We start from the raw sequence: 26309 nt of genomic DNA, 5'->3' as shown, positions 1-26309 counted from the left end.
GCATTCCTAATTAAGTAATAATGTGTTCTAATAGAGGCCGGTATCCTTTAGAACACATTGCCAGTTTTTTACAGCCCTGCATGCATTACAATGATAATACAAAAACTGGTTACAAATATGGAATAATTATCATACCAAAGGCTCATGTTTTACGGATCAGTTCAACTTTCATCTTCCACTGTCACAATTACAGTAGTCTCCAAGTTTGCGATAAATAGGTCGAATTTGCGGGTCGCAAACGTTGAAATCGCAAACTTTGAACCATTATTCTAATGGGGAAATTGAAATCCGTCGACATCTCGCGCTTGGCCACCCATCCGGGCGGCCAGACGCACGCGTGCAGACAGCCCAGGCCGCGCGCCGGGCCTGAACGGCTGATGACAGTGATGGCGATGATGAGCATCCGCGGCAACGCCCACGCACTGGCACCACCTGAACGACATCCCCATCGGGGCCCGTGCATGTGAGGTTGTGTTTGTTATGGGTTTGGGCTTCTCAATTTGCCAATTCCCATCCTCCACATGTTGCACGGGACCCCTTTCCTTTCTTCCACCATCTCTTCTTTTTGAAAAAGAGATGGAAGAAAAGAAAGAAGTCTCGCACAACATGTGGAAAACAAGAATCAGCAAATTGAGGAGCCTGGGCCCACAATAAACACAGCCACACACATACAGGCCCCAACGAAAACACCGCCCGAGCGGCACTGATGCAAACGCCACGCCGCCGACACCCATCATCACCACCACCATCAGCCACCCGCAAGCTGTTCAAGCCCAGTGCGCGGCCGGGGCCGCTCGCACACATGTGCCTGGTCGCCCAGATCCCACTCACCATGCTTCCTGCGGCCAATGGAAAGAACCAGGGGGTGGGTAAGAGCGAGACTGGGAGTCAAGGACCACAACAAGGTGTGAAAAAAACGGTTTTAGCAGGCTTTTTCTTTTCCTTTCAGGTCATATCGCAATTTCAGTTTTCAATAAAAATCAATTTTTGGGGGGTCAATATCGCAAACTCGGTGAATCGCAAACTTGAAACTCGCAATCCTGGAGACAGTACTGTAGTTGGAAGTGCCAATGCTCTTCTCTTTAATGATATAATTTCAAACTAAATTATTAAGTAATGGTGAATCATGTCGAGTGCCAGAGCAGCATACATTCTAGAGTTACTGACACCTATTCCTTTGTTGTCAACATTCACTGTTCTGATTACTTTTGAAATATTTTTCAAATCATTTAGTCAACCTTCAAGAAACCCCTATTACATAATTAAAATGGTGTTCATGAAATACAAATAAATCTCACACAGTATTTCAAAATTGATAATACATACAATATAAAATATTCACATGCTAGGAAGTTTATGGCCAGAAAAGTTACTTAATATGGCTCACTAACACATATGCATTATGATGGATATACAATTTGAGATAATTCGAATAATTTTGAAACCGAGTTCCTAAAACAAGTGCATATTTCTTAAACAAAAACAATATATAACATTAAACATTACATGTAAATAACATTAAATAACACAGTTCTTGAACATTCCACCTATAAAAGGGAATTAGATGTGCATGTGAGCTCTGACCTTCAACCCAAAAATTACTGTAATACTGACAGACACCAGTCTTGGGCACAAGCAACTGGAGCTCTGAAGTCATCTTTAAACTAAATTGGCATTAGTTAGGTCTCACCGGGATTATGCTGTTCAGTTTTGGTGCCCTTATTACAGAAAGGATGTAGATTCCCTTGGGGCAATACAAGAGGAAAAATACTAAAATGATCCAAGGATGCAAGAACCTACTGTACAGAGGACTGAAAAACTTAACTTACAGCTTTTGGAAAGATGTAGACTGGGAATTTAAATTGAGTTTTTAAATGTATTAAGGGAATCAATAAGGGCAATATATATGAAGTACTGATATTAAAAATTGATGAGAACACATAGTAATGGGTATGGGTATATGGGTTGGATAAGTTCAAGTTCAGGAAGGAAATGGCCAAGAACTGGTTCACTAACAGGATGGTGGATGGGTGGAACACACTGAGCAGTATGTAGTTGAGACAGACACAACTGAAAGCTCAAAAAAGAGGTTGGATGTTTTCATAGATAGGAAGGGAATTTCTTGAATCAGCCATTTTCAGGAGGGGCCATGTGAAGGCCATCTGGTCTCCTAATTTCCTTAAATTCTGATGATTTTAAAAGCTAAAACATACACATAAGGAGACAAAACAGTGACAGATTACATCCTCAACTAACAGGTATGTTATTGCAAAAATCATACACAAAGCAACTTTCCAATATAACCACAAGATGGAATTCTGACCCACAACAAAATGACAAATTTAATTTAAAATCCAAATTATTTGCTATGGAGAAACTTCCACCAGCTTTTTCACTTTTGCAATACTGAGCTATTCTCACTCCTTAGGTACAGAAGCTTCCATACAGGTCAACGTGTCAACACAAGGGACAATGGCATATACAAAGCAATTATTGATGTTGGAATGCACACAATAAGTGATGCAATATAAATGGTTATAGGTTGAGGGCAACAACACATGAATTCATTTGCCATCAACCTAATATTTGTCAACCACAGTAAATGTGTTAGTGGGAACACTGCTGAGTACTTTACTCTGTAATACTGGAGGTGTAGTTGCACTATGCTATTATAAACTGCAAGCTTAATCCACACATTCTTAATAGTCAACTTGCATACTAAATATTGCCAATCATGCACTTCATACATGCATTATAAAAAGTCTCCATGGCTTGAGGCAAGTAATGTATACAATCTACATGTCAAAATGCTCTACAAAGTCGAAAGCTTAAGATTATATCTAAAATTGACGTAACACATTATAATGTTCAATGTGAATGAAAATATTTGTTGCTGATCCTAATAATAAGACCACCAACTTTTTTATTAATATATTATTACTATAAACTTGGTCAAGTAATACAAATAAATCTGATCTTTGGGAATATTTGAGTAAAGTGGCACACTGAAACAAAAGAGTCTCATATATTTGAAAAAGTTGCCTAACTGCTCAGCTGAAACACAAACTATGCAATGTCCATCATTTTACTTCTATTATTGATATTACTGCACACCCTATCATGGGAAAACATTACACAATACAAATGTAAACAAAATATGTACAGTCATAATACTACTGAAATAGTACTCAATTAAAGACGCATTTTACAATTTCAGAGAATAATCACTGTAGAACTATGTCAATTATGATGAATTCAAAACCTTTCCATTTTTTTTTAGAAGATTTTACACAGGAATGATAACACAGTATTCAAAAAATGTTTGTGCATATAATGTTGTGCCTCAGATATGCAAAAAGTAATTATAAATTTGTTAAATATAGGAAAGATATGCAGTTTTCAATAAGGCAGCAACTTTATACTACTTATATATGTTTTCAAAAATTATCAAAAATTTTGCAAAGTATTTGAAACTATAGCTTCCAAAAGATGAGATGCATGAATGTAGTGAACAAGGAAGACCTATGTTTATATATCCTTGTACTCTGCACTGAACATGAGAGACAGATAAATAGAATGATTCAACTATTAGCTGAGGGAGTCTTTAGGGGGAAGAACTAATACATCAAGATTTAGTGATAGATTATCAAAGATAATTTGGGGCCATTCAGCATCACACTGGCTCACCTGCTTGCGAGGAGGATGAGGGCGGGTGGCGCTGGCATCACCTTCCACTCCTCGGCTCAGTACCACCTGTGATGATACTGTAGGCAACGCACAGTGAGCCAGTGCTGAGCCAAAACCTCCACCACACCTACTTACACCTAAACACACACACACACACACACACACACACACACATACACACACACACACATCTACTTCATATATAATGTCAAAATCAGTTAGACTGCCTAATTTCAATTCAATTGTTAAGTTTTAAACACACACACACACACACACACACACACACACACACACACACACACACACACATCTACTTCATATATAATGTCAAAATCAGTTAGACTGCATAATTTAAATTCAATTGTTAAGTTTTAAATGAACTTGCTTATAAATCTATAATAAAAGCTGACTGTGAATGCCTATTTAATACAACTGCTCTAGGTCAGACCTTCATTCAGTATACACACAGTCTTTAGATTCATATTATACTTATCAAAAAATTTAGTGCCTTAGAAAAGACTTATGAACTAATTATTAGTAGCTGGAAAGTTATTTTACTTCAGATATCTCTGTGTGTGTATGTGTGTGTGTGTGTGTGTGTGTGTGTGTGTTTATTTACCTAGTTGTAGTTTTACAGGGCCTGGGCCTACGCTTGTGTGGTCCCGTCTCCGTATATGTATTGTCCAATTTTTCCTTAAAGTTTTGCACTCTTCGTCGATACTACATCCTCACTTAATCTGTTCCAAACCCCTATATTTCTTTGCGGGAAGCTGTGTGTGTGTGTGTGTGTGTGTGTGTGTGTGTAATTCACTATGGTCTGACGACACAATAGTTGCGATTGTCAACCAGTATCCTCCTTGAATGAGCGAGCTCACACATGACAGATCCTTGGGTACAGCTGAAACCTCACACCCACACACACCTGGTAGGTGGGACACAATAACCATCACCTGGTACCCATTCACTGCTGGATGGACAGGGGAACGTATTGAAGGAGACCGACCATCTATCTCCTGCCTGGGAATCGAACCCAGGACCTCCCAGCTGTGAGGCTAGCGTGCTCTCTCTCTCTCTCTCTCTCTCTCTCTCTCCTCCCACATACACACACAATGTACATAGATAAATACACATATAATGAATATACATACACTCATGCCTTTACCATTCATCAAGAAACACTGTCATTCATTAAAACACCGACTTTTTTCCAGTGTTAATGTGTTGGATGTGTCAAAGCCTATGTGTAAAGACTACAAACTCTCTAAGCTGGCTGGCTTATTTCCTGGGCTTCACTATTATACTAAAAAAGGCTCTCAACAACAAATTAAAGAAATCCACAGCAGGAAAAAAAATAAGCAGGGAAGAGTCTGTTTGCCCAATAACTTTTTGAACGTGTAGAAATGTTCGCTAACATCAAATAACTGCTGTCGTGGTGTCAGTCAAACCCTGCAAAACAGTTTTCTTCAATTGGTATAATGATAACAACAGTATACCCCGCATAAGTCGGACCAATTGGGGGAAGGCCAATCCGAGTTATCCAAAAATCCGAGTTACCCGAGGGATTTTTTTTTTTTTTTTTTTTCACATTTTGCACGCCTGTTACCACTAACAGTTAAAATGTTCTGTGTAATACATTACGTAAATAGGCACTACATACATGACACACACACACACACACACACACACACACACACACACTTGATAGGTAAATACGTACGTAGGGTTACAGAGCGAGCAAAAGCTGAGGGAGACACTGCCACGTGCTTGCTAAGACAGCTGTGTAAACAATGATCTTGGCACCGGCAGTCCCACGGCACACGCGCCGTTTCACGTCTCCAACGGCTCGGACAACTCCTCAAATGACTCAGACGATGTAAGAGCTATCAGGGCTATTTTAGCCAGTATACAAGCCGAGTGGCTTAAAATTACTCAATCGAAGGGCAAATAAAAATGCCTACCGGTGCACTTGGGATAGAACAGTGGGGGGGGAATCTCCTGAAAGGGTCCGACTTATCCGATATCTGGCTTATTCGGGTCCGACTTAAGCGGGGTTTATTGTATCATCATCATCATCATCATTTCATAGACGCCTGCTCCTAGGAGCTCCCACCAGGGGATGGCCATGGCAAAAGAGCTTCCAACTTTCTCTATTCAGACACTCCCTCCTTGCCTGCTCAAAGTTTCTCAAAGATCTTTCCCCCCTTTCCCTAACGTACTCTTGCACCCTAATCCCTCCATTTCACTGGAGGTCGTCCTCTAGCATTCCCTCCCTCTATCTCACTCACATACACCCTTCTGGTCATCTTACTCTCCTCCATTCGCTCCATGTGGCCAAACCACTTTAAAGTCTGTTGCTTCACTTCTTCCACCACTCCACACTTCTTCCCTTCACCCCTGTGACACATTCCAAAACACTCGTACACACTTTCATTACTCATTCCATCCACTTTACTCACACCAAAAGCACTCCTCAAATAACTAATTTCCACTGCCTGAACTCTAGACTTCTGACTTTCATTCCAGGCCCACGTTTCACTTGCATACGTGAGGGTTGGTACTATTACTGTATTTCTCAAATCCCTCTTTACCTCCAAGCTTACACTTCTGCCATTCATGATTCATCCCAAAGACCCTACCACCCTTCTTCCTTGCAATGCCCTTTCTCTTATCTCTCCCTCCATGCTTACACATAACTGATCCAAGGTACTTAAACTCATTGTCCTCCTCCATTTCTTCACCATTCAAAATAATTTTGCATTCTGTTTCACATTCAATTCATCATCATGTAAATCATTTTCATGGTGCTACACTTGATCTAAGGATTTGGGTATGTGGTCAGTGACATAGCATCATTGTGCTAATAATACACGCATGAATTATAAAGCACGCTGAAAGAAGGCAATTTACCATCAACTGTTAACCTGAACTACTCAAAATTTCCTTAAGACAGTATTATCAGGGAATGTGCCTTTTCTTCACCTTTCTGTGCTTAAAATTTTAATTTGTACTATATGTACATACCAACTATATACAGGTTGAGAATTCTTTATACGAAATTACAAAATCCAAAAGTTTTTGAAATGCTGACATATAACTTATTTTTCTTTTGTCGCCACTTCACGGGTGGGGACACAGGCTATATGGAGGCTGTTAGGGTTAAGCGCGTACGTCCCTCCAAGGAGGGACCACAGACCCTTGCCAGGTGACGGCTCATGAAGGGGAGGGGAGGATGCAGACAGATCGACTCTATTGGCTGACATCAGCCTAGTCAACTAAGACGGTCTTTCAACGTGGACTGGCGCTTTGTACAAGTCGAAGACGTGAGGGCGGGTTCCCTTTGTTCGCCACATGACGAGAGTGCTCAAAGCAGAAAACAATGGGAATAGTCTCAGTTATGGTTGCCACCTTGAGCTAAAAATAAAAAAAATTAAGGAATGTGACATCCCATTCTCCAATACAGAATGAATCCATATTTTAAGGAACGAGTGGCAACCCTAAAATTTCTCAAGCCTGCCATGACTAACAGCCACTGCCCACTGCTGGTGAAGGCAGGATGAAGGGGGAAGGGACGTCACAATGCGTATTTGACACATATTTCAGGACGACCCTTGAAAAACATAATTTTATGGACTGGTTTTGTGGTTCACAAAAAAATGTGCTCGCTACAGTTTTACAATATGATGCTGTTTATCATGGAGATGATATTTTTCTTTGGAAATCACTAAATGATTGACTTTCCAATTGCCTGTTGTGCATCCATGGCTATCTGCTGCCACAGCCGCAAAATAGCTCGCAGAGAGGTTCAACTTCCTTACTGTTTCTATATTTCACTCACCACTCACAAAGATCACAAGTGGACAAACTAGAACAAAACCAGGCAAATTAATGTTTTTCCTGCAGTGTATTCCCCTAGTACACATGCGTGGTGCACAGCAGTGCGACTTATTTCAGCAAGGAGGTATTTCTCGCAACACTGGCCATGTCCCGTTCCGTGCTTCGTATTTCCGCCACCCCATACCACGTGCTGAATAAATTTAAACCAACCAAACCTAACCTAAACCTAAACCTAATCTAAACCACCTCGACCCCCCTTAGATCATATATCTCTCATACCCACACCCACTCTCTTTGATCCTTGTACACACACACACACACACACACACACACATACGTCACATATAACTCAAATGTAGCTCTGCTGGATAGTTGCGGTCTTTCACCAGCGCCGTCCGAAATATTTTGGAAACTGTGTCAACACTTGTGTCCCACGACTGTACAGGGATGTTACTAAACAAAAATACCAAAATTAATAGCAAGAACACAAAGTAAGTTGCAGGGATTCCTCATGAATAGGAGCAAAAAATGAACTGAAATGTAAACAAGGTGACACATATTGCGTACCCAAAGAGATATAAAGTGACCATCATCTGGCTTCTTTGAATTTGAACAGAGAAACACGCAAATATCTAAATCATTAGTATTTTAATAATGTCACAATTCTTTTTTTTCATTTTAATTAGAGAAAATGTTCAAAGTTTACTAGTGAACCTTTCTTCCAGTGAAAACACACGAGTTAAGAGTGTTCCCGTAGAATATGAGTGTTGATGGCTGAAAAATGGTTGGAAGGAAAATTCGAGTTTTGAGACAAATTTTTCTTGAAAAAGTGTCCAGATTCAAAGTTATTTGAGTTTTGAGGTGTTCAAGTTCTGAGGTTCAACTGTATACTGCACAAAAATAGATGTGACAAATGTTTCATGAGCCTCTATATTCATCACCATAATAATAATAATAATAATAATAATAATAATAATAATAATAATAATAATAATAATAATAATAATAATTTTCATAGAGCACTATAATCTACCCTACTTCTGTAGACAGAGTGGGTAGTCTAAATAGTCTCCTAATAAATGAAAATAGTAGTAATAATTACAAGGAAGATGATGATAAAAGATTAGTTCAGAGAAGTGACTAAAAGTAACTATTTTGCAGCAAAAGTTTAAGAAAGGAGAATGGGAACTTTTAAACTTCTTGTCTCCCGCACTATCTGATGTGATTGCATTTCAGAAAACTTCATTCAGAAGTGAAACAACTTTAACACTGGTTTGAATGAGATATGTTCCAGGACTATTAGACAGTAATAGATTACACCCTATAAACATATATAAAAAAGAAGAGTACAATACTAGTATTTAATGCCATGAAACTGAGTGAAACTGCCTTCTGTCTTCCATAATGTTGGTGCAATTTTTCACCTTTATGTGGCTTTACATCAACTGACTCCATGACGTAGATTAAAATATTTAAAAGATTAAACTGAATTGCAATTTTATTATAATTCCTCAGGAATAGCTTGGGGACAATGGAGTTAAATTTATACATAAGAACCAAAAGTTACCTGTCATGAAGTTGAAAGACAAAACCTGCATTTATGGCCCAACTCATCCTTGAATTTCAGTATGTTTTTAAAACTGGCCTAAGTAGATTGAAAATATTTAAAAGCAGCATAAGACTCACAAGGCTGAAAATCTGACCATCCCAGCACTTTGCAGGAAGCATCCCAAAAGTATTACAGAATACTCCCTGAGGCAAAAATTCCCAATCCAACATCCCCAGGTTGGTGAAAACTAACAATTTTTTAACATAATATCCAATTGTTGATCACTTTTAAAACTTTGAACGAGTTTTTTTTCCAAATACAGTCGTCCCTCAAATAGTACAGTTTCGGTTTGATATGGATTGTCATAGAAGTTTTTTTTAGGATTTTTAAATTTCCCGCTCGTCACATCAAGTAGCCATGGCGTGAGTGGCAACACTGTTCTACCAGACTGCCACCCATGCACATCCCCTCAGTCCGTGTGTGCACAAAATCAGGAACACTGGTTTGCCAGGTTGAAACCTATGCGCTTTCTCTAAGTCTGTGTGTGTGGTACACCTCTCCATTACCACATAACATGAACATGGGACCCAAGAGACAAGCCAAAACACCTACTGAATGTGCCCAAAATGTTCAAGAAAAGTATTCACCTTCCAAAAGAATTCAGATTTAGAAGTAGTCACGTTTTGGTATGAGTTAAGTTGCAGTAGGGAGAGATTATTACGTGAATCCGGGTCCCGCCTGGCTGAGCTTCAACTCGCCAGCTAAAGTTACCAGTTATGCATTTTCTGCTGTAGTTTCCACGCTGGGCAACGGAGCCATCCTGGCAACGCTACCTTCCACATTGTCAGCGAGCGAGCCATGTCATACACTCACACTCTCTCTTACTCTCTACCACAGTTTCTATTGCTCTCTAATTCATACTTGAAATAAGATACGTAATGGTAATTGTGGAGATTGACTCCGCGCCTCCAAAATACGACATTACGCCTCCATATTATATAGTTAAGGGACAAATATTTAAACTACTCCAACCGAATTTTAAATATCCTGACCTCTAACAGGGGGGCTTCGCCCCCTTCGACACCCCCAGCGTGGTAACACTACACTGTGACTGCAGCAGAAAATGTGTAACTGGCAACTTGGGCCCGTGGGTAACAGCTGAGCCTGGCAGGACTCGGATTCCGTAGGAGTGCCCAAGAGTGTTTCTAGGGGGGCACTAATTTTATAAGGATTTTCGAATAGTACGGGGGTCCAGGCTCCCTAACCCCCGTACTATTTGTGGGACGACTGTATAACTTTTTTTCAAATTCAGAACTTCAAACTCAAAACAACCAGGCTCACTCCACTGGTTCAGATTTCTTGGAAGAGCACGAAATATTATATGAGAAAATATCCCTCCATTCTTAGTTTCAAAGTTATAGGTCTCTAACTAAAAAAAAAAAAAATAAATAAATAAATAAATAAATCAAAAATCAAAAAATCAAAAAATCAAAAAATCAAAAGCAGGGTTGTTAGGGTCATCCACGCTTCAAAACTTGAAGAGATATAACAGATTTACAATAAATAAAATCTACATTTCACATTCTTTATGAGACCTTAACAAATATAATAGGCCTAATAGGAGTAGGGTTAATATTTGGAGCAACACCTATTTCTCGGCACTTATTCCAGTACTAATTGACCAATTTTCAATTGCAAGCTCTCATGTTAATGTTTTCTGCCCCATAACGAACTAACAGGGAGCACCGGGGAGGCGGTGGCCAAGTGGTCAGCACGCGGGAGTGGTGAGCCCATGGACCTAGGTTCGACTCCCACCAAAGCATGCGGATTTTTCAAGCCATTGCTGAGTGGCAGAGGATTACCCACATGGTGCCCAGATCTTCAATCAACCCTAACTTCAGTGACTTCAGTCAAGAAGAGCACCAGGGGCAGCATGGGCCAAGCACACACATCACAGCAGCAACTATAAATAAAATTCGCCTGTGCCACTAACTGGCTGGGGTCGTCAAAGAGACCCCTCAAAAAAGCCTACTGGCGCTACAGGCAGCACCGAAAAAATAAAAAATAAAACAAATAACCTGTATCCCTGATGGTCCCTTAAAGCAAGTCCCCTACTCAGTTACCCTTCCTATTCTAAGTCACTCCTGTCAAGACATATATACTTGCCCCAGCCACAAGTTCCGTGGGCATCTCCTTGGTCTTCTCCACTCAAGGTTGTCTCCTTTATAAACAACTCTAAAAGCAGGATCGGCATCCAGGAAGCATGCATCGTGCCCATATAGCCAAAAAATGGCATTGACAGACTAAGCTATGAACAAGTCTTGACTCAGTTTCACAGAGCAATCACTGGTTTGGCATGAAGTCCTTCAAGCGAAACCCAAAGATCTTGTGAAAGTATTTGGTACCAAAGGCATAAACATGCCTCACCATGTTATTATTCAGTGTCTGTGTCTCACAGCTATACTGTAAGACAGGGAGTAAAAATGACAAATCTATGATTTATATTTTTGTCCACCTGCATAGATATTGACAACACTATATACTCGCATTCAGCAAGTCCATAATACTGTGGGCCAGGCCAATCAGTCAAGTGACTTAACTGGAAAAACTCACCAACGTGATGCACTACGCTAACACAACCAAGGTATGTAAACTTTTGGTGACCTCATTGTCGTTACCACATGCATGAACAGACTGAACTGTGTCATTCAGAAAGCCTCCAAATGACTGGACCCAGTGGCTTCACCACCTTATGCAGCACTTAGAGAGTCATCACCAGAACCTCTAGTAATTTTGCAAGTACTGCATCACCAGCAAAAACAAGATCAGTGACCTTGGTGTCGTCACACAACAGATACTCCACAACAACTTCGATCAACAACTTTGTCTAATACTCAGGTCCAAGGTCGTTTGCACTGAGACAACTCGACATCCTCTGATAATGGTTTCCAGTGAGATGATTAGCAGCCACTTGACCAATCAAAACTGCACGAAACTAAGGTGTGTGGCCGCCTGTCATTTCCTAAGGAAACAGACTATCATATAATCTAAACAAATATATTGAGGATCTCTTAATGATTAATCCATTATATTTGAATGGAAAGGAATTTATCCCCATTACACCCGTGACATGACGCCATCAGTAAATGACTAATCACTTTCTGATCAATGTGAGGAATTCATATCACGAGGGACCACAGTAACCCCTTGTGTATTAAACTAACTCAGCCGAAGGCAGTTTTGAGTATCAAAGTAATAGAGCCAAAGGTAGGTCAAACAAAGTTTCGGAATATTTGGAATATAAATTCAAGGGCTAGCAAAAAGATTATATCTCCTGACCTGCTGTGCCCTGCTCCATCCCACCCCACCTGAGCTGCCTGCACTACATGGAATCATTTACAAAAAATTCACTGTCTCCACAATGAAAAGCCTGCCCCACCACTCTTTTGCTCCAACCCATCTTTTAATTTAAATTTGCATATACAGTAAACCCTCGATATAACAGACCCACTTATAACGGACTTCAGATAAAACGGACAAGGTCAGAGGGTCAGAAATCCACGGGGACCAACTGAGAATAGTTTTTAAATCAGCCGCACCCTGTAACTACAATAGCATCTGCTAACCAACTAGCCCTCCTCCCTTTATCTGCTGTCCCATCCTTCGGTTACTATAGTCTTTATCAGCTCACCTGATGAAATATTTTCCCCATACGTACGAAAATTGGGTGTCGGCGGTGGCCGAGTGAATAAGGTGGTGAGCGTGGGATCAGACTGAACAACATCAAAAGGCAGATAATGCCTACAAATGTACTCGAGCTAGAACAGGGGGGAAAAAAAAAGTGGGGGTAGGGCAAAATGGTAAGGGCCAGAACCAAATTGTATTTTCTCCATAGGTTTAGTTATTCCTATGGCGCGGCCGTTACTCAGAACCAGTTAACCGTGTCATACGCGACTCGACTGTATATGTATAAAACAAGTATAATTCTGAGCTGTAATGATTACAGTATGAGCAGAGACAGCAGTAATGAGTGATATAGAGAGCAACGATGTCATTTCACCACCTATGCTGTACTATTACTCCACCACAGGCTTTAGTCACAAGTGGATACACGTCAGACATGTGCATGGGGTGAAAAGTGTGTTCTTGGTGTTCTCACTCTTCTTATTCTTCACCACAATACCCTTCCTCACCTAGTTCTTCACCACAACACAAATCCTCATCACAGCACCCATGGAGGTAGGATGGGTGGACAGGCCATAAGCCACACATACGTACTGTTCTGTCAAATGAAGCCAGATTTGTTGGCCTTGCCTGCCATAGTTTGTTGGGAGGCAAGGCAGAGCATGCCTGCTCTAACCAGTTCCTTATCCTACCATCCTACCTCCTCCATGATCCTACCCCTCCCTACTTCCATGGGTAGGTTTATACAGGTAACTCTCGATTTACGCGGGTTTGTTTTACTCGTTTTTTAAATAACGCAGGGTCCAAAATCCAAATCAATGTTTAATTTACACGTTTTTTCCACTTATACGCGATATTTTATGGAGTGGCCACCATATGTCTCACGCAACTGGACTCACACGGCGCCGCAGCCACACAGCTGAGCTCAGTTCTTCCCGCACGCCACTTGAACAACAATACAGTACCCACGCTGCCACGTTACTCAACGATAGGGGTGGGCAGGTAACGGTACCAGTACCGGTACTAACGGTACCAGCTATATGGTACGGTACTGGTACCAATACTAGCCAGGCGCTCATGCTGTCCCTCATTTCTTTCTCAGACGAGTGAGGCTGAGACTGAGTGCCTGATTGGATATCTCGGTGATATGGATATTCTCTCTCTCTCTCTCTCTCTCTCTCTCTCTCTCTCTCTCTCTCTCTCTCTCTCTCTCTCCACTGAATGTATAACGCACACCTTTTTCACATAAAAAATGCCTGAAAGTTTAGCCCTGCATGTTATATGCCGAATGAACAAATTTTTAATGATTTTTTCTTCTTTGGAGTGTTTTTAAGGGTCTGTGTTTCGTCTTGTCCAATAACAACTGCAAACTTACCTTTATTATTGTTAATGATCCTTCATATTCCATGGCTGTCTTATAACATGTTACCATAGAATACAGGGTGATCAAATAACTACTATACAAAAATTAAATCAGTGGAGGATCGGCCATGCCTTGCTGTTATCCCGTTTTTCCGTCGGGCGCCATTTGTATTATCTTGACCTTGATGTCACAGTTGGCTTACGATTGTATGACTAAGGAGCAGTACAAGCTACATAAAAGAATCATATTGGAAAAAAATATCCATGTGTTCATTATTAATTATTAATATTAGTGAGAATAATGGGGTAAATATGATATCAGAAACTGTACATCATGAGTCTTGTACGAGGAGTTATTTCACGCCCGGCCACCATTTGCATTGTTTACAAACCACACAACCACACCCACACAACAAACAGCTGAATACCGCGTGTCACCAGAACCGCGTGAATTGTGTCTTGCCTAGTTGTCTGTCATAACCTATGAGTGACTGTGAGAATAATATGCTTATTATGATCTCAGAAGCTGTACATAATCAGTATGTACGAGGAGATATTTCTCGCAACACCAGCTCGGCCGCCATTTACATTGTTTGAAAACCACACAACCACACCCAAACAACAAACAGCTGCATGCTGCGTGTCACCAGAACCGTGTGAATTGTGTCTCGCCTAGTTGTCTGTCATAACCTACGAGTGATGGTGAGAATAATATGCTTATTATGATATCAGAAGCTGTGCATCATCAGTATGTTTACGGGGATGTATTTCTCACAACACCAGCTCGGCCGCCATTTCACTGCTTTACTCAAGGACACTTGTCAATTCAAGCAGTAAAGATTACACCAAAAATATATAAATTTTGGGAAACTACATTGTCAATGTTCTTTAACCCGTACATATTTGAGCATTTTAAGAACTTTTTTTTTCAAAATTGTTGTCTTAAAGTTTGGGGTGCTATAGTCCGGTGTGCTATACCGCATAAAATACTGTATTTATTTTTCGACAGAAACCTACCTCTTGTTTGATTTACATTGTTTTTGATTTAAGCGACCTCTTCAAGGACGCAATACTCGCGTAAATCGAGAGTTACCTGTACTCGTCAGAAATGCCATATTGGAGTCACTTCTGCTAACTGACAACAAATACCTTCCTACAACAATAAGGCTGACTGACAGTTCACTGGCTTCAAGCCACGGAGCTTCAGGCCTCTCCATTCATTGTACCTCCATGACAGCCCCATTCCTCACCTTCCTACAATCATCCTGCACCAGCTTTTCCTAACTCTTCACCTAACACTTCCTCTTCCAATTGTGTTTCCCCACATCCTGCATTATCTTTCCCATCCTTCCCATCTTGCCTTCATCCCCTCACCATTCACCCTCGTTGCCATTACCTGGGTTTTTGTTTCACAATCCCTTCAAAACCTTCTACCATCCCAATTCAGCTCTGAGGAGGAGTAAATATGAGTAAAGTATATGCTGCTTAAATTATTTCAGACCAAATCATATTGACATCCAGTCATGAAGAGGAAAGAGCATGTGAAGAAAATGGCAGTTTGCTATCCTCATCACCATCCTTTTGGTTGTAGTGCATCCATCATCCCAGAGTAGTGTTTCATGACAGCAGCTCACACCCTTATTGTTTCCCACCCCCAAGAATGACTACTACACAACGTATTGTAATTTGCATTTCAGCACTATGTTTAGTGAGTTAAAACCCTTCATACAATATGAATAAACAAAAGAAAAAATAGCAGCTGCTTTTTACATTGTTTCAAGAACATACTATGAAGACAATACCTGTCACTTTAGGGTTAGCTAAATCAACCCAACAGCCCTAATTGTCTTTACTAGCCATGGAAAAAGATAGATAGGAATGAGAAGAAACCTAGTTATTATTGCTCCTGAGGAATGAGAACGAAGTACTGAGATGCTTGTGTGTATGAATAGCATGTGTAAATCACTGACACACTAACCTGAGATACAGCTCACTACTAAAAATATACTGAATACTTTAAAATTACAGCCAAAAGCTTTAGAGTACCAATATGAAAACTATGTTTAACACTATGCATCGATGAAAACTTCCCAATGAACAGCCCTAAATCCCGCCCAACATTTGTAGTATCTAGAATACTAGACTTGGAAGCATGAGTAAGAATCAATAAAACCCTGAGAATATCAAACCATAATTATGCGATTCCTTGTGAAGTGAAATGTGTACTAGTTGCTTGACCTGATCTGATAGAATCATTATTATTCCCTCAATCAAATGCAGTTTCAAACTTTTTTTTTTTTTTGTGAGAAATTATAGTTTCCTGCCACATAGCAGATAGATGCTTGTAATAAATTACTTTCTACATAAAGCTGTTTAACACAGATAATTACCATGCACAAAGTATCAGCTAATCCCACTAATGAAAAAATTACCAGTGTAGTTAAGTATTTATCTGTATTAATCATTTAATCTGCATGAGGCAAAAATCAAATACTGTACACCAAAAGTGAAATGTAAATATAGAAAAATAATGTAAAAAAATTTATCTGTGTATCGTAAAATGTCAAATAAATCAATGAAAAAAATTTATAATTTGCAATCAAGGAAAATATTATAATGAACACACTGAGATACTAGAAGCATGTAGGACAATTAAAATAATTATGAGTCATAAAACCCAGATTAACTGACTGAAAAACAAGATACTTTTTGAATACGATAACTGATAATCAATGAAGTATTAGCTAGAGGTATAATAGGAAATGCGTAACAATAAAAATAATAATAAGAAGAATAAGAATAAGAAGAACAATAATAATAATCATAATCATAATAAACATCAATAACACTCAGCAAAGTGAAAAATTCATATTCATTCTGTAAGTTTGCTAAGGTCCACAGACTTCTCACCTAGAGAACTAAACAAAAGGTGGGTCGTTACCTCCGTCTGGCTTCGCCCAGAAAGCACAGTTACAGACGTACCTTAAATCCCATAGTAACATACAAGTAGAATACAAGTATCTACCTTTCTGCCTTCTCCCTATACCTCATTAACTACAAACTTTTGGAGCTGGTGGATGGTAAACTCTTCTTGACCCATTAAAATAAAAACTTGACGACATAAAAAAAAATAGATCTTAATATTAATACATCAGGTGTCATAAACATCACTGACAAAAATTTGTATAAAAATAAATATCAGATATACATAGATATCTCTGTAAATATAATAATCATAATAATATTCTTCAAAAATTTAAAAACAAACATATTAATAACAATTAATTATTAGGGTAACAATGTTATAGAAGTGGTGATGATGATGATATGATCAAATAATAACATTATATAATAATAGATAATAACAATTACAATAACAAACTAAGATTTGCATTGTACATCATGCAGTTTAGTTTTCGATATGGTTGATAGCATAATGATGATGATAATGATGATGGTAATGACAATAATAATAATAATAATAATAATAATAATAATAATAATAATAATAATAATAACAATTATAATAATAATAAGCTGTACTAGTCGAAGTAATATCAATAATAAAAAAATCACTAGTAAGTCAAGCTCTGAACATCACATGCCACACAATTTGAATTATTAGTCAACCAACCAGTAACCCTCAATTGTTTCATAAAAAAAACTGCCATAATGCCCCACCAACACCTAGCTGCTAATTCCAATTGTCACTCCATTACAGCCTTTCTATGCACAGTATTTTCCAGCAAACTATAAAAACTTTTTTTCTTGCAAGGAAAATGTCAGCACTTACGAAAAATCCATTTTACGGTGGTCACAAGAGTACTAAAATGAGTACAAAGGTATCATGACTGTTGCACATTTATTTATAATTGACATTAGTGTCCAGTCTTTATACCATGTCATATTAAAGATCCTGTCATATCATGACCCAATTTTTGTGCATGTTCATCCAGTTTCTTTAACCTATACACATGTCATGCGTGTCAGTTTTTTTCTTTTTTTGTTTTTGTTTTGTTTAACCAAAGCTGTTTTCAAAGCATGGTATTCCATGCTACAGTGAAGAGGAGTAGCTAGGCTTGCCATATAGAGTCAGGATGAGAAGTGATGCCACAGTTTATGAAAAATTTCTCAGAAATTAAAATCTGGCTGCCTCTCAGCTTCAACTGATATATTTATATACTGTATTTGAGGGTGGCCCTTTTATCAGATTCCCAATAGATACACTCAACAGTTTGCAAAAAAAAAATTAAAATAGTGGTGAATCAAGTTTCAAGGTTTATTAGTTTCACATGAGTGAAACATGAATCTGCAAAAGTTAGGGTATTGTTTCTATGATAAAAAAAATATTGGATTCCTGGCTAAATAAAAATTTGCTAATATGTGCTCCTTTTTTCTCCTTGGTCCACTTGCTCAATAACTTAGTCTAGTTCACTGGTGTAACTACTTCTTAACCCCCTTTCGAGTCAGGTTAGAGTTAGCCTCCCTAGTGTTATTGGAAGGTTCTGGGAGTATTTTCTCAAAGTCCCTGTGAAAATTTTGGAAGGAGATAGAGCTAATCAGCTTATCAAGTGCATGAAAAAAAAAAAATCCCTCTCCTACTTCACAACTCGGCTCTAGGAATTATCACAAGCTGTTGATATTGTTTGAATAATTAAACCATGACAACCCTGTCAACAAAACTTTCATGACAAGCTAGTGATGCAAAATACCATTGCACCACAGTTTTTCGGTTGTTAAAACAATTTCACAGAGCATCATAAGAGCCATTAATTATTCCAGTTATTACACCTAGATATCTGAGTTCTTCCCTCCTTCCTTTGACAAAACTCTCTAACATTGTCATGGGTTCCAGTATGAAAATTTTGACCTACACATCAGTAAAGTGCCGTAAAATTATTTTTCCTTTTTTTTATGTTAAACTAATGAAGAAAACCTACCTTTGCTGTTAATTAGTCAATATGTTCTTATTCATCCATACAATGCTCATGAATCCTTTATATACCTTCCATTTGTAAAGACCTGAGACGCAAATGAGTACTAGGATGATCTTACGTGAGGTACCCTTAAGGGGCTATCACACTGGGCAACATTTCCGTGGAACTTCAGTCAAACCACGATTTCCACTGGCGTGGTTCTCATTTCCATGGTTTTCTGACGTGTCCACGGTCTTCTGTAGCTACGGTAGATTTCACCGAAGGACGACGGTATTCATAATCATCATCAGCAATAACAAGAAAAGAGAAGAGGATGCTACACCCTAGTGTCCCTATACATTTGCTCAGTTATGAGTGTTGTTGCCTGGACCAAGGCCTCTGAGGTCACTTTAATTGAGAAAATACGGGACATGCCTTCCTCGTCTTCTAGACGCACTTCTTGCAACAGCTGCATCACTTCACTGCCCTCCTCTCTTCTTGCAAGCTATTGCTGCCTCCACATTCTTTTCTATTTCTGCTGCTTGTATGAATCGAGTGTCACTTTGAGTGAAAACGGGAGTGCAAACAGGGACATCACTCACGTCAGGCGTCAGCCATATTTGTTGTTGTGAGAATGTGTCGGTCAACACCACCATTGCCAAATTGTCATACTCAGAGCATAGTATTTACCGGTTTCTGATGCCTAACTATTGCCAAGAAACATCATGAATTAACTATTTTAACGATAATTATAAGAGAATCTCCTTATTAGGGTCCGCGAGACAGTTTTTGGGTCGGAAGTCGGTAAATATAAGAGGCTGAGTAAGACAATCTGGCAACGTTGGCAAGACCACAGAGCGCGGGGGAAGTGTGATTGGAAGACGACAGTAGTGTGTCCACGTAGGCAAAAATCGATGATTTATGACTGAAGATCCACGGAAAATTTGCCAAGTGTAATAGCCCCTTTAGTCTGGCACTAGAGTTTGTCCCTTGTCTCGAGAGACCAAGTTCAAATCCTGGGCATGATGTTGGGAAAAATTCATCTCCCTTGTCAAGTAATTTCACAAGTGTTTCAACAAGTGGCATTTTCGCTCATGACAAAATCTCTAATTCGTAATATAAAAAATGTCTGCTATAAGACCACAGAAATCTTTGATTAGCTAAACAGTGTATGCTGATAGAAAAACAAAGAGAAAAAAGTAAAATATGCTACAAGAAGAGTTGGGGAAGTCACTTTAGATGCCGTCATACTTTTGATTGGAAAAATGTATAGCTTTAACACCACTGGCACTGATGATACTGAGTACTGCTGCAGGCATACAGTTTCACAGTAAAATGGTAAAAATGAATGATTTAAGTGAGTTAATACTGATTTGGAAGTCTGCTTCATTGCAAGCATCCAGACCACTTGCATTCAATGTACTTCCTACTCCTCTCTCAGTTCTTAGCTGTGACAAAGCCTCATACTGAAGGTATAGCAATTTATATTTGGTGCCGTACTGTGAATAACTGGGGCAATTCTAAACTAAACAGAACATGTTCTAAGTCAGCTGATTCCCAACATCTTGTGTATCAAAAAATAGGGGAGCCCAAGAAAAGTATGGGGCCAACTTTTAACCTCAACGCAAAAACTACAATAAAAATTTAGGCGTGAAAGAAAGAGCACATAACAGGAATGCTATCTTTTTAAATAGATGGCAATGTTAGCACAGTCAACTCAGCTTTGTTAAAGCCTGTATTCACCTCATCCATTAAAGTCAATCAAAACAAAATGTATATTATTACTATTATTATTATAATTATTATTATTATTATTATTGAAATCCATGGGAGGGCATCAAGGGAAAATAAAAAATTGATATAGATTCTGAATTCTCTCAAGAGCAAACATGAACATGAAAAAAAAAAAAATGAGAGTAAAGTAAGAAGAATGGAGAAAGAAAGGAGGGGGGGGGGCAAAAACAATACCTATAGTTGGTTCACCCGAGTCTAAAGTGTGCATTATCGCGCAACGGCAACCTGCAGCCACACGACGTGTCCGATTTCGTGGAAACTGTATGCTGGCCTACACATGGCAAACAGTCATCAGTGTCAATAATATGCAGGCAGCAATAACAAATACCGCCAATTATAGTCGATTATGAGTTTTAAAAAATTAGTAATGTTACAAATAGCTGTTTTGTTAATTTACACGATCGCTGATTATGATTATTAAACAGCCTTGAAGCTGTCCACCACCAAGAAAATTAGTAGGCTTTATATTAATAAAACAGCTATTTGCAATATTACTAATAATTTTTTAACTCAAAATCGACTATAATTGACAGTATTTGTTCTTGCTGCCTGCATATTATTGACACTGACAACCGTTTGCTATGTGTAGGCTAGCATACAGTATCCACGAAATCGGACATGCTGTGTGGCTGCAGGTTGCCACTGCACGATAATGCACACTTCAGACTCGGGTGAACTAACTGTAGTGAGTTTAACAGGTGGGTGTTGACTTTTGCTTTAAACTTATCTATGTCAATAAGAGAAGGATTCTCATCTGGAAGCAGTCCACATTTTAATCAAATTGGGGCTAACTGAACAGGAAAATTGGTTAGTTGCACTAAAAATTGGTTGAAGAGAACGTTCATAAAATTGTAAACTATGGCTTGTATTAGGCCACGGCCACACAGGGAGCGAGAAAGCGAGCGAGAGCGGCAAGGCGAATTTCTGTGGCCACACGAAAAGCGAGACGAGGCGAGGCGAGGCGAGGGTTGTCACAGCAATGCGACCCGCAGAGCAGTATAGCCTAACAAGTATACACCCCTTTCGCACCCATCCCAGTCAGCGCACACGAGGGATGAGGTGAAAAGTTTTTATAAATAGTTCCGTGCTTCACTTATTTAGCATTTTATGAAAAATCTGTATACACCATCGTATTCAGGCGGCTTTTCTCTATAAGATAGAATTGTTTATTTTAGTACACATTTCATAGCCACTGCAAATGGTAGCTATATGTAAAATAGTTTATAAACATTACAGAGTGATTCTTTAAGTTCAACTTGTCACTATTTATTTAGTTTCTGTTACACTAAGTTCTCACAAACATATTTGAGTTCTCCAATTACTGCTGCATTTAACTGTGTTAACCAAACTGTCCTGTCTAGTGTATGAGTTGAGTTACGGCTAATAATATAGAAGCATGTCTGAGATGTCACTCCTACTGACCGAGCAATCTCGCACGACAAAAGCGAGAAAAGTTAATCGTCAACTCTTTTCGCTTTCTCACCATTACCTGTTTGCTGCCAGTGTGGCCACCTCCAATACTTATAATGTATTAAAGTTTCTCGCTCTCGCTCGCTTTCTCGCTCCCTGTGTGACCGGGGACTTGGCTAAAATTTAGCCAGTATCGTGTTGTGAAGAGGGTGCTCATTATTATTAACAATCTTAAAAAACAAGGTCAAAGCACCAACCATTTGACAATGACAAAATTGCATGTTGAGATTGGGTAATAGAAACTTAATTGAGATAAAAGAATGCTCTAAAAGTCTGAGATGAGATGTAGTTGCCGACATCCAAACCGGACCACAATACTCAAAAAAGGGCAAAAAGAAGGAAAAAAACAGTTAGAAACATTTCATCATCATTAAAAATAGTCTTGCATTTCCTTAACAGACCAGCTTTCTGGGAAACTTGAAGAGGAATTTTCCTAATGCAATTCTAAAAGGTCAACATGAAATCTGATGTTACCCCAAGAAATTTTAGTTACAAGAATGGTTTATTTAGTTGTCAATGAGCATATTAGGGTGTGGTGGACTAGTGTCCTTGAGCAATATATAAATGATACTCCTAGTCTTATCAGGATTTGATTTAGTGCCCCAACACTGACAGAGAAAAAATCAAATCAGGATCTGCATTCAACAGAATGGCCACAAGAGACCTGCTTTGAGAATAAGAAATAGGACAGAACTCCCTTCTTGAAAGCACTCATGTCGTATGATGGAGGTGATTCAGATGAAGCAAGGCTGTTCCTGAGTTGACCAGTGATTCTCATTGATTCTTACATAAATGATTGACACCATGGGACCATAGGGCAGCCAGAGTAGAGCAGAGCTGTATAAATAAAAATTTCTACAGCTCTGGAGTACTGTTATGTGCAACAGGGCAGCAAGGGTGAGGTGGCAGTGGTGAGGGCGTCGGTGCTTGTTAACAAAGCACTGCTCAGAAAGGTATGAAGAATGTCATGCGATTTAGGGAACCTAGTTTCAGATAAATAAGTTATGAGTTGCATCTGGTGTACACAAAATTTAAACAATCGTTGAATATGAAAATCAATTTATATATTCTCATTGTGTGTCTACACGATCAAAAAATAAACTCAACCAATGAGCGGCTGCGTTCCTCTTGCCTTACACTAATGAGGGTTCTGGATGGACTCCGTCTCTTGCCTGACGCGTGCTTGTCTGTGGGTTTCCACATGTTATTGTGTTTATTCTACATTTTTTCACTTGTTTTTCTTTTTTTTTGTTTGACTGACTACTCTCGCTACTGCACAGAGTCCTTCAAAATATTATGCCCCTAATCTAATTTGCATTACATGGAGGATAAGCTTGTTCAATAGAAAATGTGTCCTAAATTTAAATCTCACATTATGAGAATATCCTTAAAAAGAAATGTACTATATGGAGGGTCTATATTACTAAAAAATACTATAGTTTTATCCTTCTGCAGTGGTTACTGGGTGCTCAAAAATTTCAGAAAGATCTGAAGATATAAAATATTTCTTCCCTCTCATGAGGTTGACTGAATTGTTGTGTGATCAAGTATGTGCAAGTGGTCATGGATCTGGTTTATCATTCATGCCACATCCACTCTCTACAGTGGCCGCAATTTTTTTTTCTTTACAACAAAGGAAACAGCTCAAGGGCCACAAAAAGTGTAAAGAAAAAAAAGCCCGCTAATCGCTGTTCCCACAATAGACAAAAGTAAAGAGTAGCCAAAAGAGAGGTCAATTTCAGGTGGAAAGGTGTCTTGATACACTTTTCTTGAAAGAGGTCAAGTCAATGGCAGGAGGAAATACAGATGAAGGAAGGCTGTTCCAGAGTTTACTAGTGTAAGGGATGACTGGTAAGGGATGAGAGAGTGAAGATGCTGGTTAACAACTGCATAAGGGGTTTGGACAGTATAGGGATGAGCATGAGTAGAAAGTTGAGTGCAGCGGCGGCACGGGAGGAGGAGAGGCATGCAGTTAGTAAGTTCAGAAGAGTAGTCAGCAGGAAAATATCGATAGAAGATAGAAAGGCAACATGGCTGCAGAATTTAAGAGATAGAAGACCGTCAGTATGAGGCAAAGAGCCTTTGACTCTACTCTGTCCAAGAGAGCTGTGTGAGTGGAGCCCCCCCACACGTGAGATGCATACTCCATACGAGGACGGACAAGGCCCCTGTATATGGACAGCATCTGTGCAGGGGAGAAGAACTGGCAGAGACGATACAGAACGCCCAACCTCGAGGAAGCTGATTTAGTGAGAGGAGATATGGAGTTTCCAGTTGAGATTTCGAGTTAAGGACAGACCGAAGATGTTTAGTGTAGGAGAGTTGTCGAAGAATAGGGGATAGGTGTTTGGAAGGTTGTGCCGAGTTGATAGGTGAAGAAATTAAGTTTTTGAGGCTTTGAAGGACACCACTTTATTCTTGCCCCAATCGAAAATGATTGTAAGTTCTGAGGTTAAGCGATCTGCAGCCTCCAGCCTAGAATCATATAGTTCCTGTTGGGTTGGCCTTCAATCAAAAGAAGTTGAGTAATGCAGAGAAGAGTCATCGACATAAGAATGGATAGGACAGTTCATTTTGGAAAGATCATCAATGAACAACAAAGAGAGTGGGAGATAGGACAGAGCCCTGCGAGACACCACTGTTGATAGGTTTAGGGGAAGAACAGTGACCGTCTACTACAACAGTGATAGATCGACCAGAGAAGAAACTGGAGATAAAGGTACAGAGAGAAGGATGGAAACCATAGGAGGGTAGTTTGGAAAGCAAAGATTTGTGCCAGACCCTATCAAATGAAACAGAAACGCAAAAGAAATGGAAACTTTGCGGTGTTTCTATTTTCATTGCGAGTTTTACCGTATTGGCTTTTGCGATCATGTGTCTGGCAGTGTTGTATGATGGATTAGTAGGGATTAAGTTACCACAAGAAACAGAAACACGATAGTGCCGTGTATGTTGTCACAGACAAAGGATTAAGTTTTGTGCTCATAGCTGGCGTAGTACCACATTTTCTGTGGGTATATTTTTGTCCGTATTTCACTTTCCTGATATCAATGGGCATATGACACCTTTCCATAACAAAGAAGACACAGATGGTCACAATGTAAAGAGAGGAAAATGATAGGAGAAATATCAAGAGTACTGCGAGTCTCTAAGAAAGCATTCTCAGTCTGGGTCAGTCAGGCTGATTTTCCAAATCTCAAGCAGTCACTTTCAGAGAAAAAGGCTCAAGGAGACAGAGAAAAAACACAAAAGGGATTGATAGATGGCTGAAAAAGCCTTTTTCTCTGAGAGTGACTGCTTGAGATTTGAATAATCAGCCTGACTGACCCAGACTGAGAATGCTTTCTTAGAGACTCGCAGTACTCTTGATATTTCTCCCATTGTTTTCCCCTCTTTAAACATTGTGACCATCTGTGTCTTCTTTGTTATGGAAAGGTGTCATATGCCCATTGTTCTTAGGAAAGAGAAATATGGACAAAAATATACGAACAGAAAATGCAGTACTACGCCAGCTACAAGCACAACACTTAATCCTTTGTCTGTGACAGCACACACGCCACTGTCGTGTTCCTGCTTCTTGTGGTAACTTAATCCCTACTCATCCATCATACAACACTGCCAGACACGATCACAAAAGTCAACACGGTAAAACTCGCAATGAAAATAGAAACACCGCAAAGTTTCCATTTCTTTTGCGTTTCCCTTTCATTTTCGGCCACTGTAGCAGTTATAGCAGGTCATAAATTGTGACCACATTTCCTATCCTGATTGTACCAGTACATTACCTGCCAAGAGCCCACCCAACTCAAAACATATCGGTACATAATGTGCCATGTAAGGGTTTGTTAATAAATCAATAACGAAGAAAAATGGAAAAGTATTGCCCTTTCTTGATCGTAAAGGCAACAGAATAAAAATTCAGGAAACATAAACCAGTTCAAGTACTCAGCAACATGCAAGTTGGGCTGCAAAGCCCATGCCAAGTTTTTGTTGACAATCCAATTTCCACTACT

General features: G+C 39.3%; 1 protein-coding gene across 7 annotated transcripts in view; it reads right to left on the bottom strand.

Moving 5' to 3' along the window:
• Positions 1–26309, bottom strand: part of LOC127004335 (sex-lethal homolog) — a 62568-nt gene that overhangs the window by 12394 nt on the left and 23865 nt on the right. For 2 of the 7 annotated variants that reach the window (XM_050871892.1, XM_050871891.1), the window contains exon 7: positions 3688–3766. The exons of 4 other annotated variants lie outside the window; for them this stretch is intronic. In XM_050871892.1, the coding sequence (XP_050727849.1) occupies positions 3744–3766 (23 nt within the window). In that variant the 3' untranslated portion in view covers positions 3688–3743. Of the gene's footprint in view, positions 1–3687; positions 3767–26309 lie in introns of those variants that run through there. One more of the 7 variants, XM_050871894.1, reaches the window with a different exon arrangement.

This window comes from Eriocheir sinensis, chromosome 28 (genome assembly GCF_024679095.1).
Source record: "Eriocheir sinensis breed Jianghai 21 chromosome 28, ASM2467909v1, whole genome shotgun sequence".
Classification (NCBI taxonomy): domain Eukaryota; kingdom Metazoa; phylum Arthropoda; class Malacostraca; order Decapoda; family Varunidae; genus Eriocheir; species Eriocheir sinensis.
This window is presented reverse-complemented; position numbering and strand designations above follow the sequence as displayed.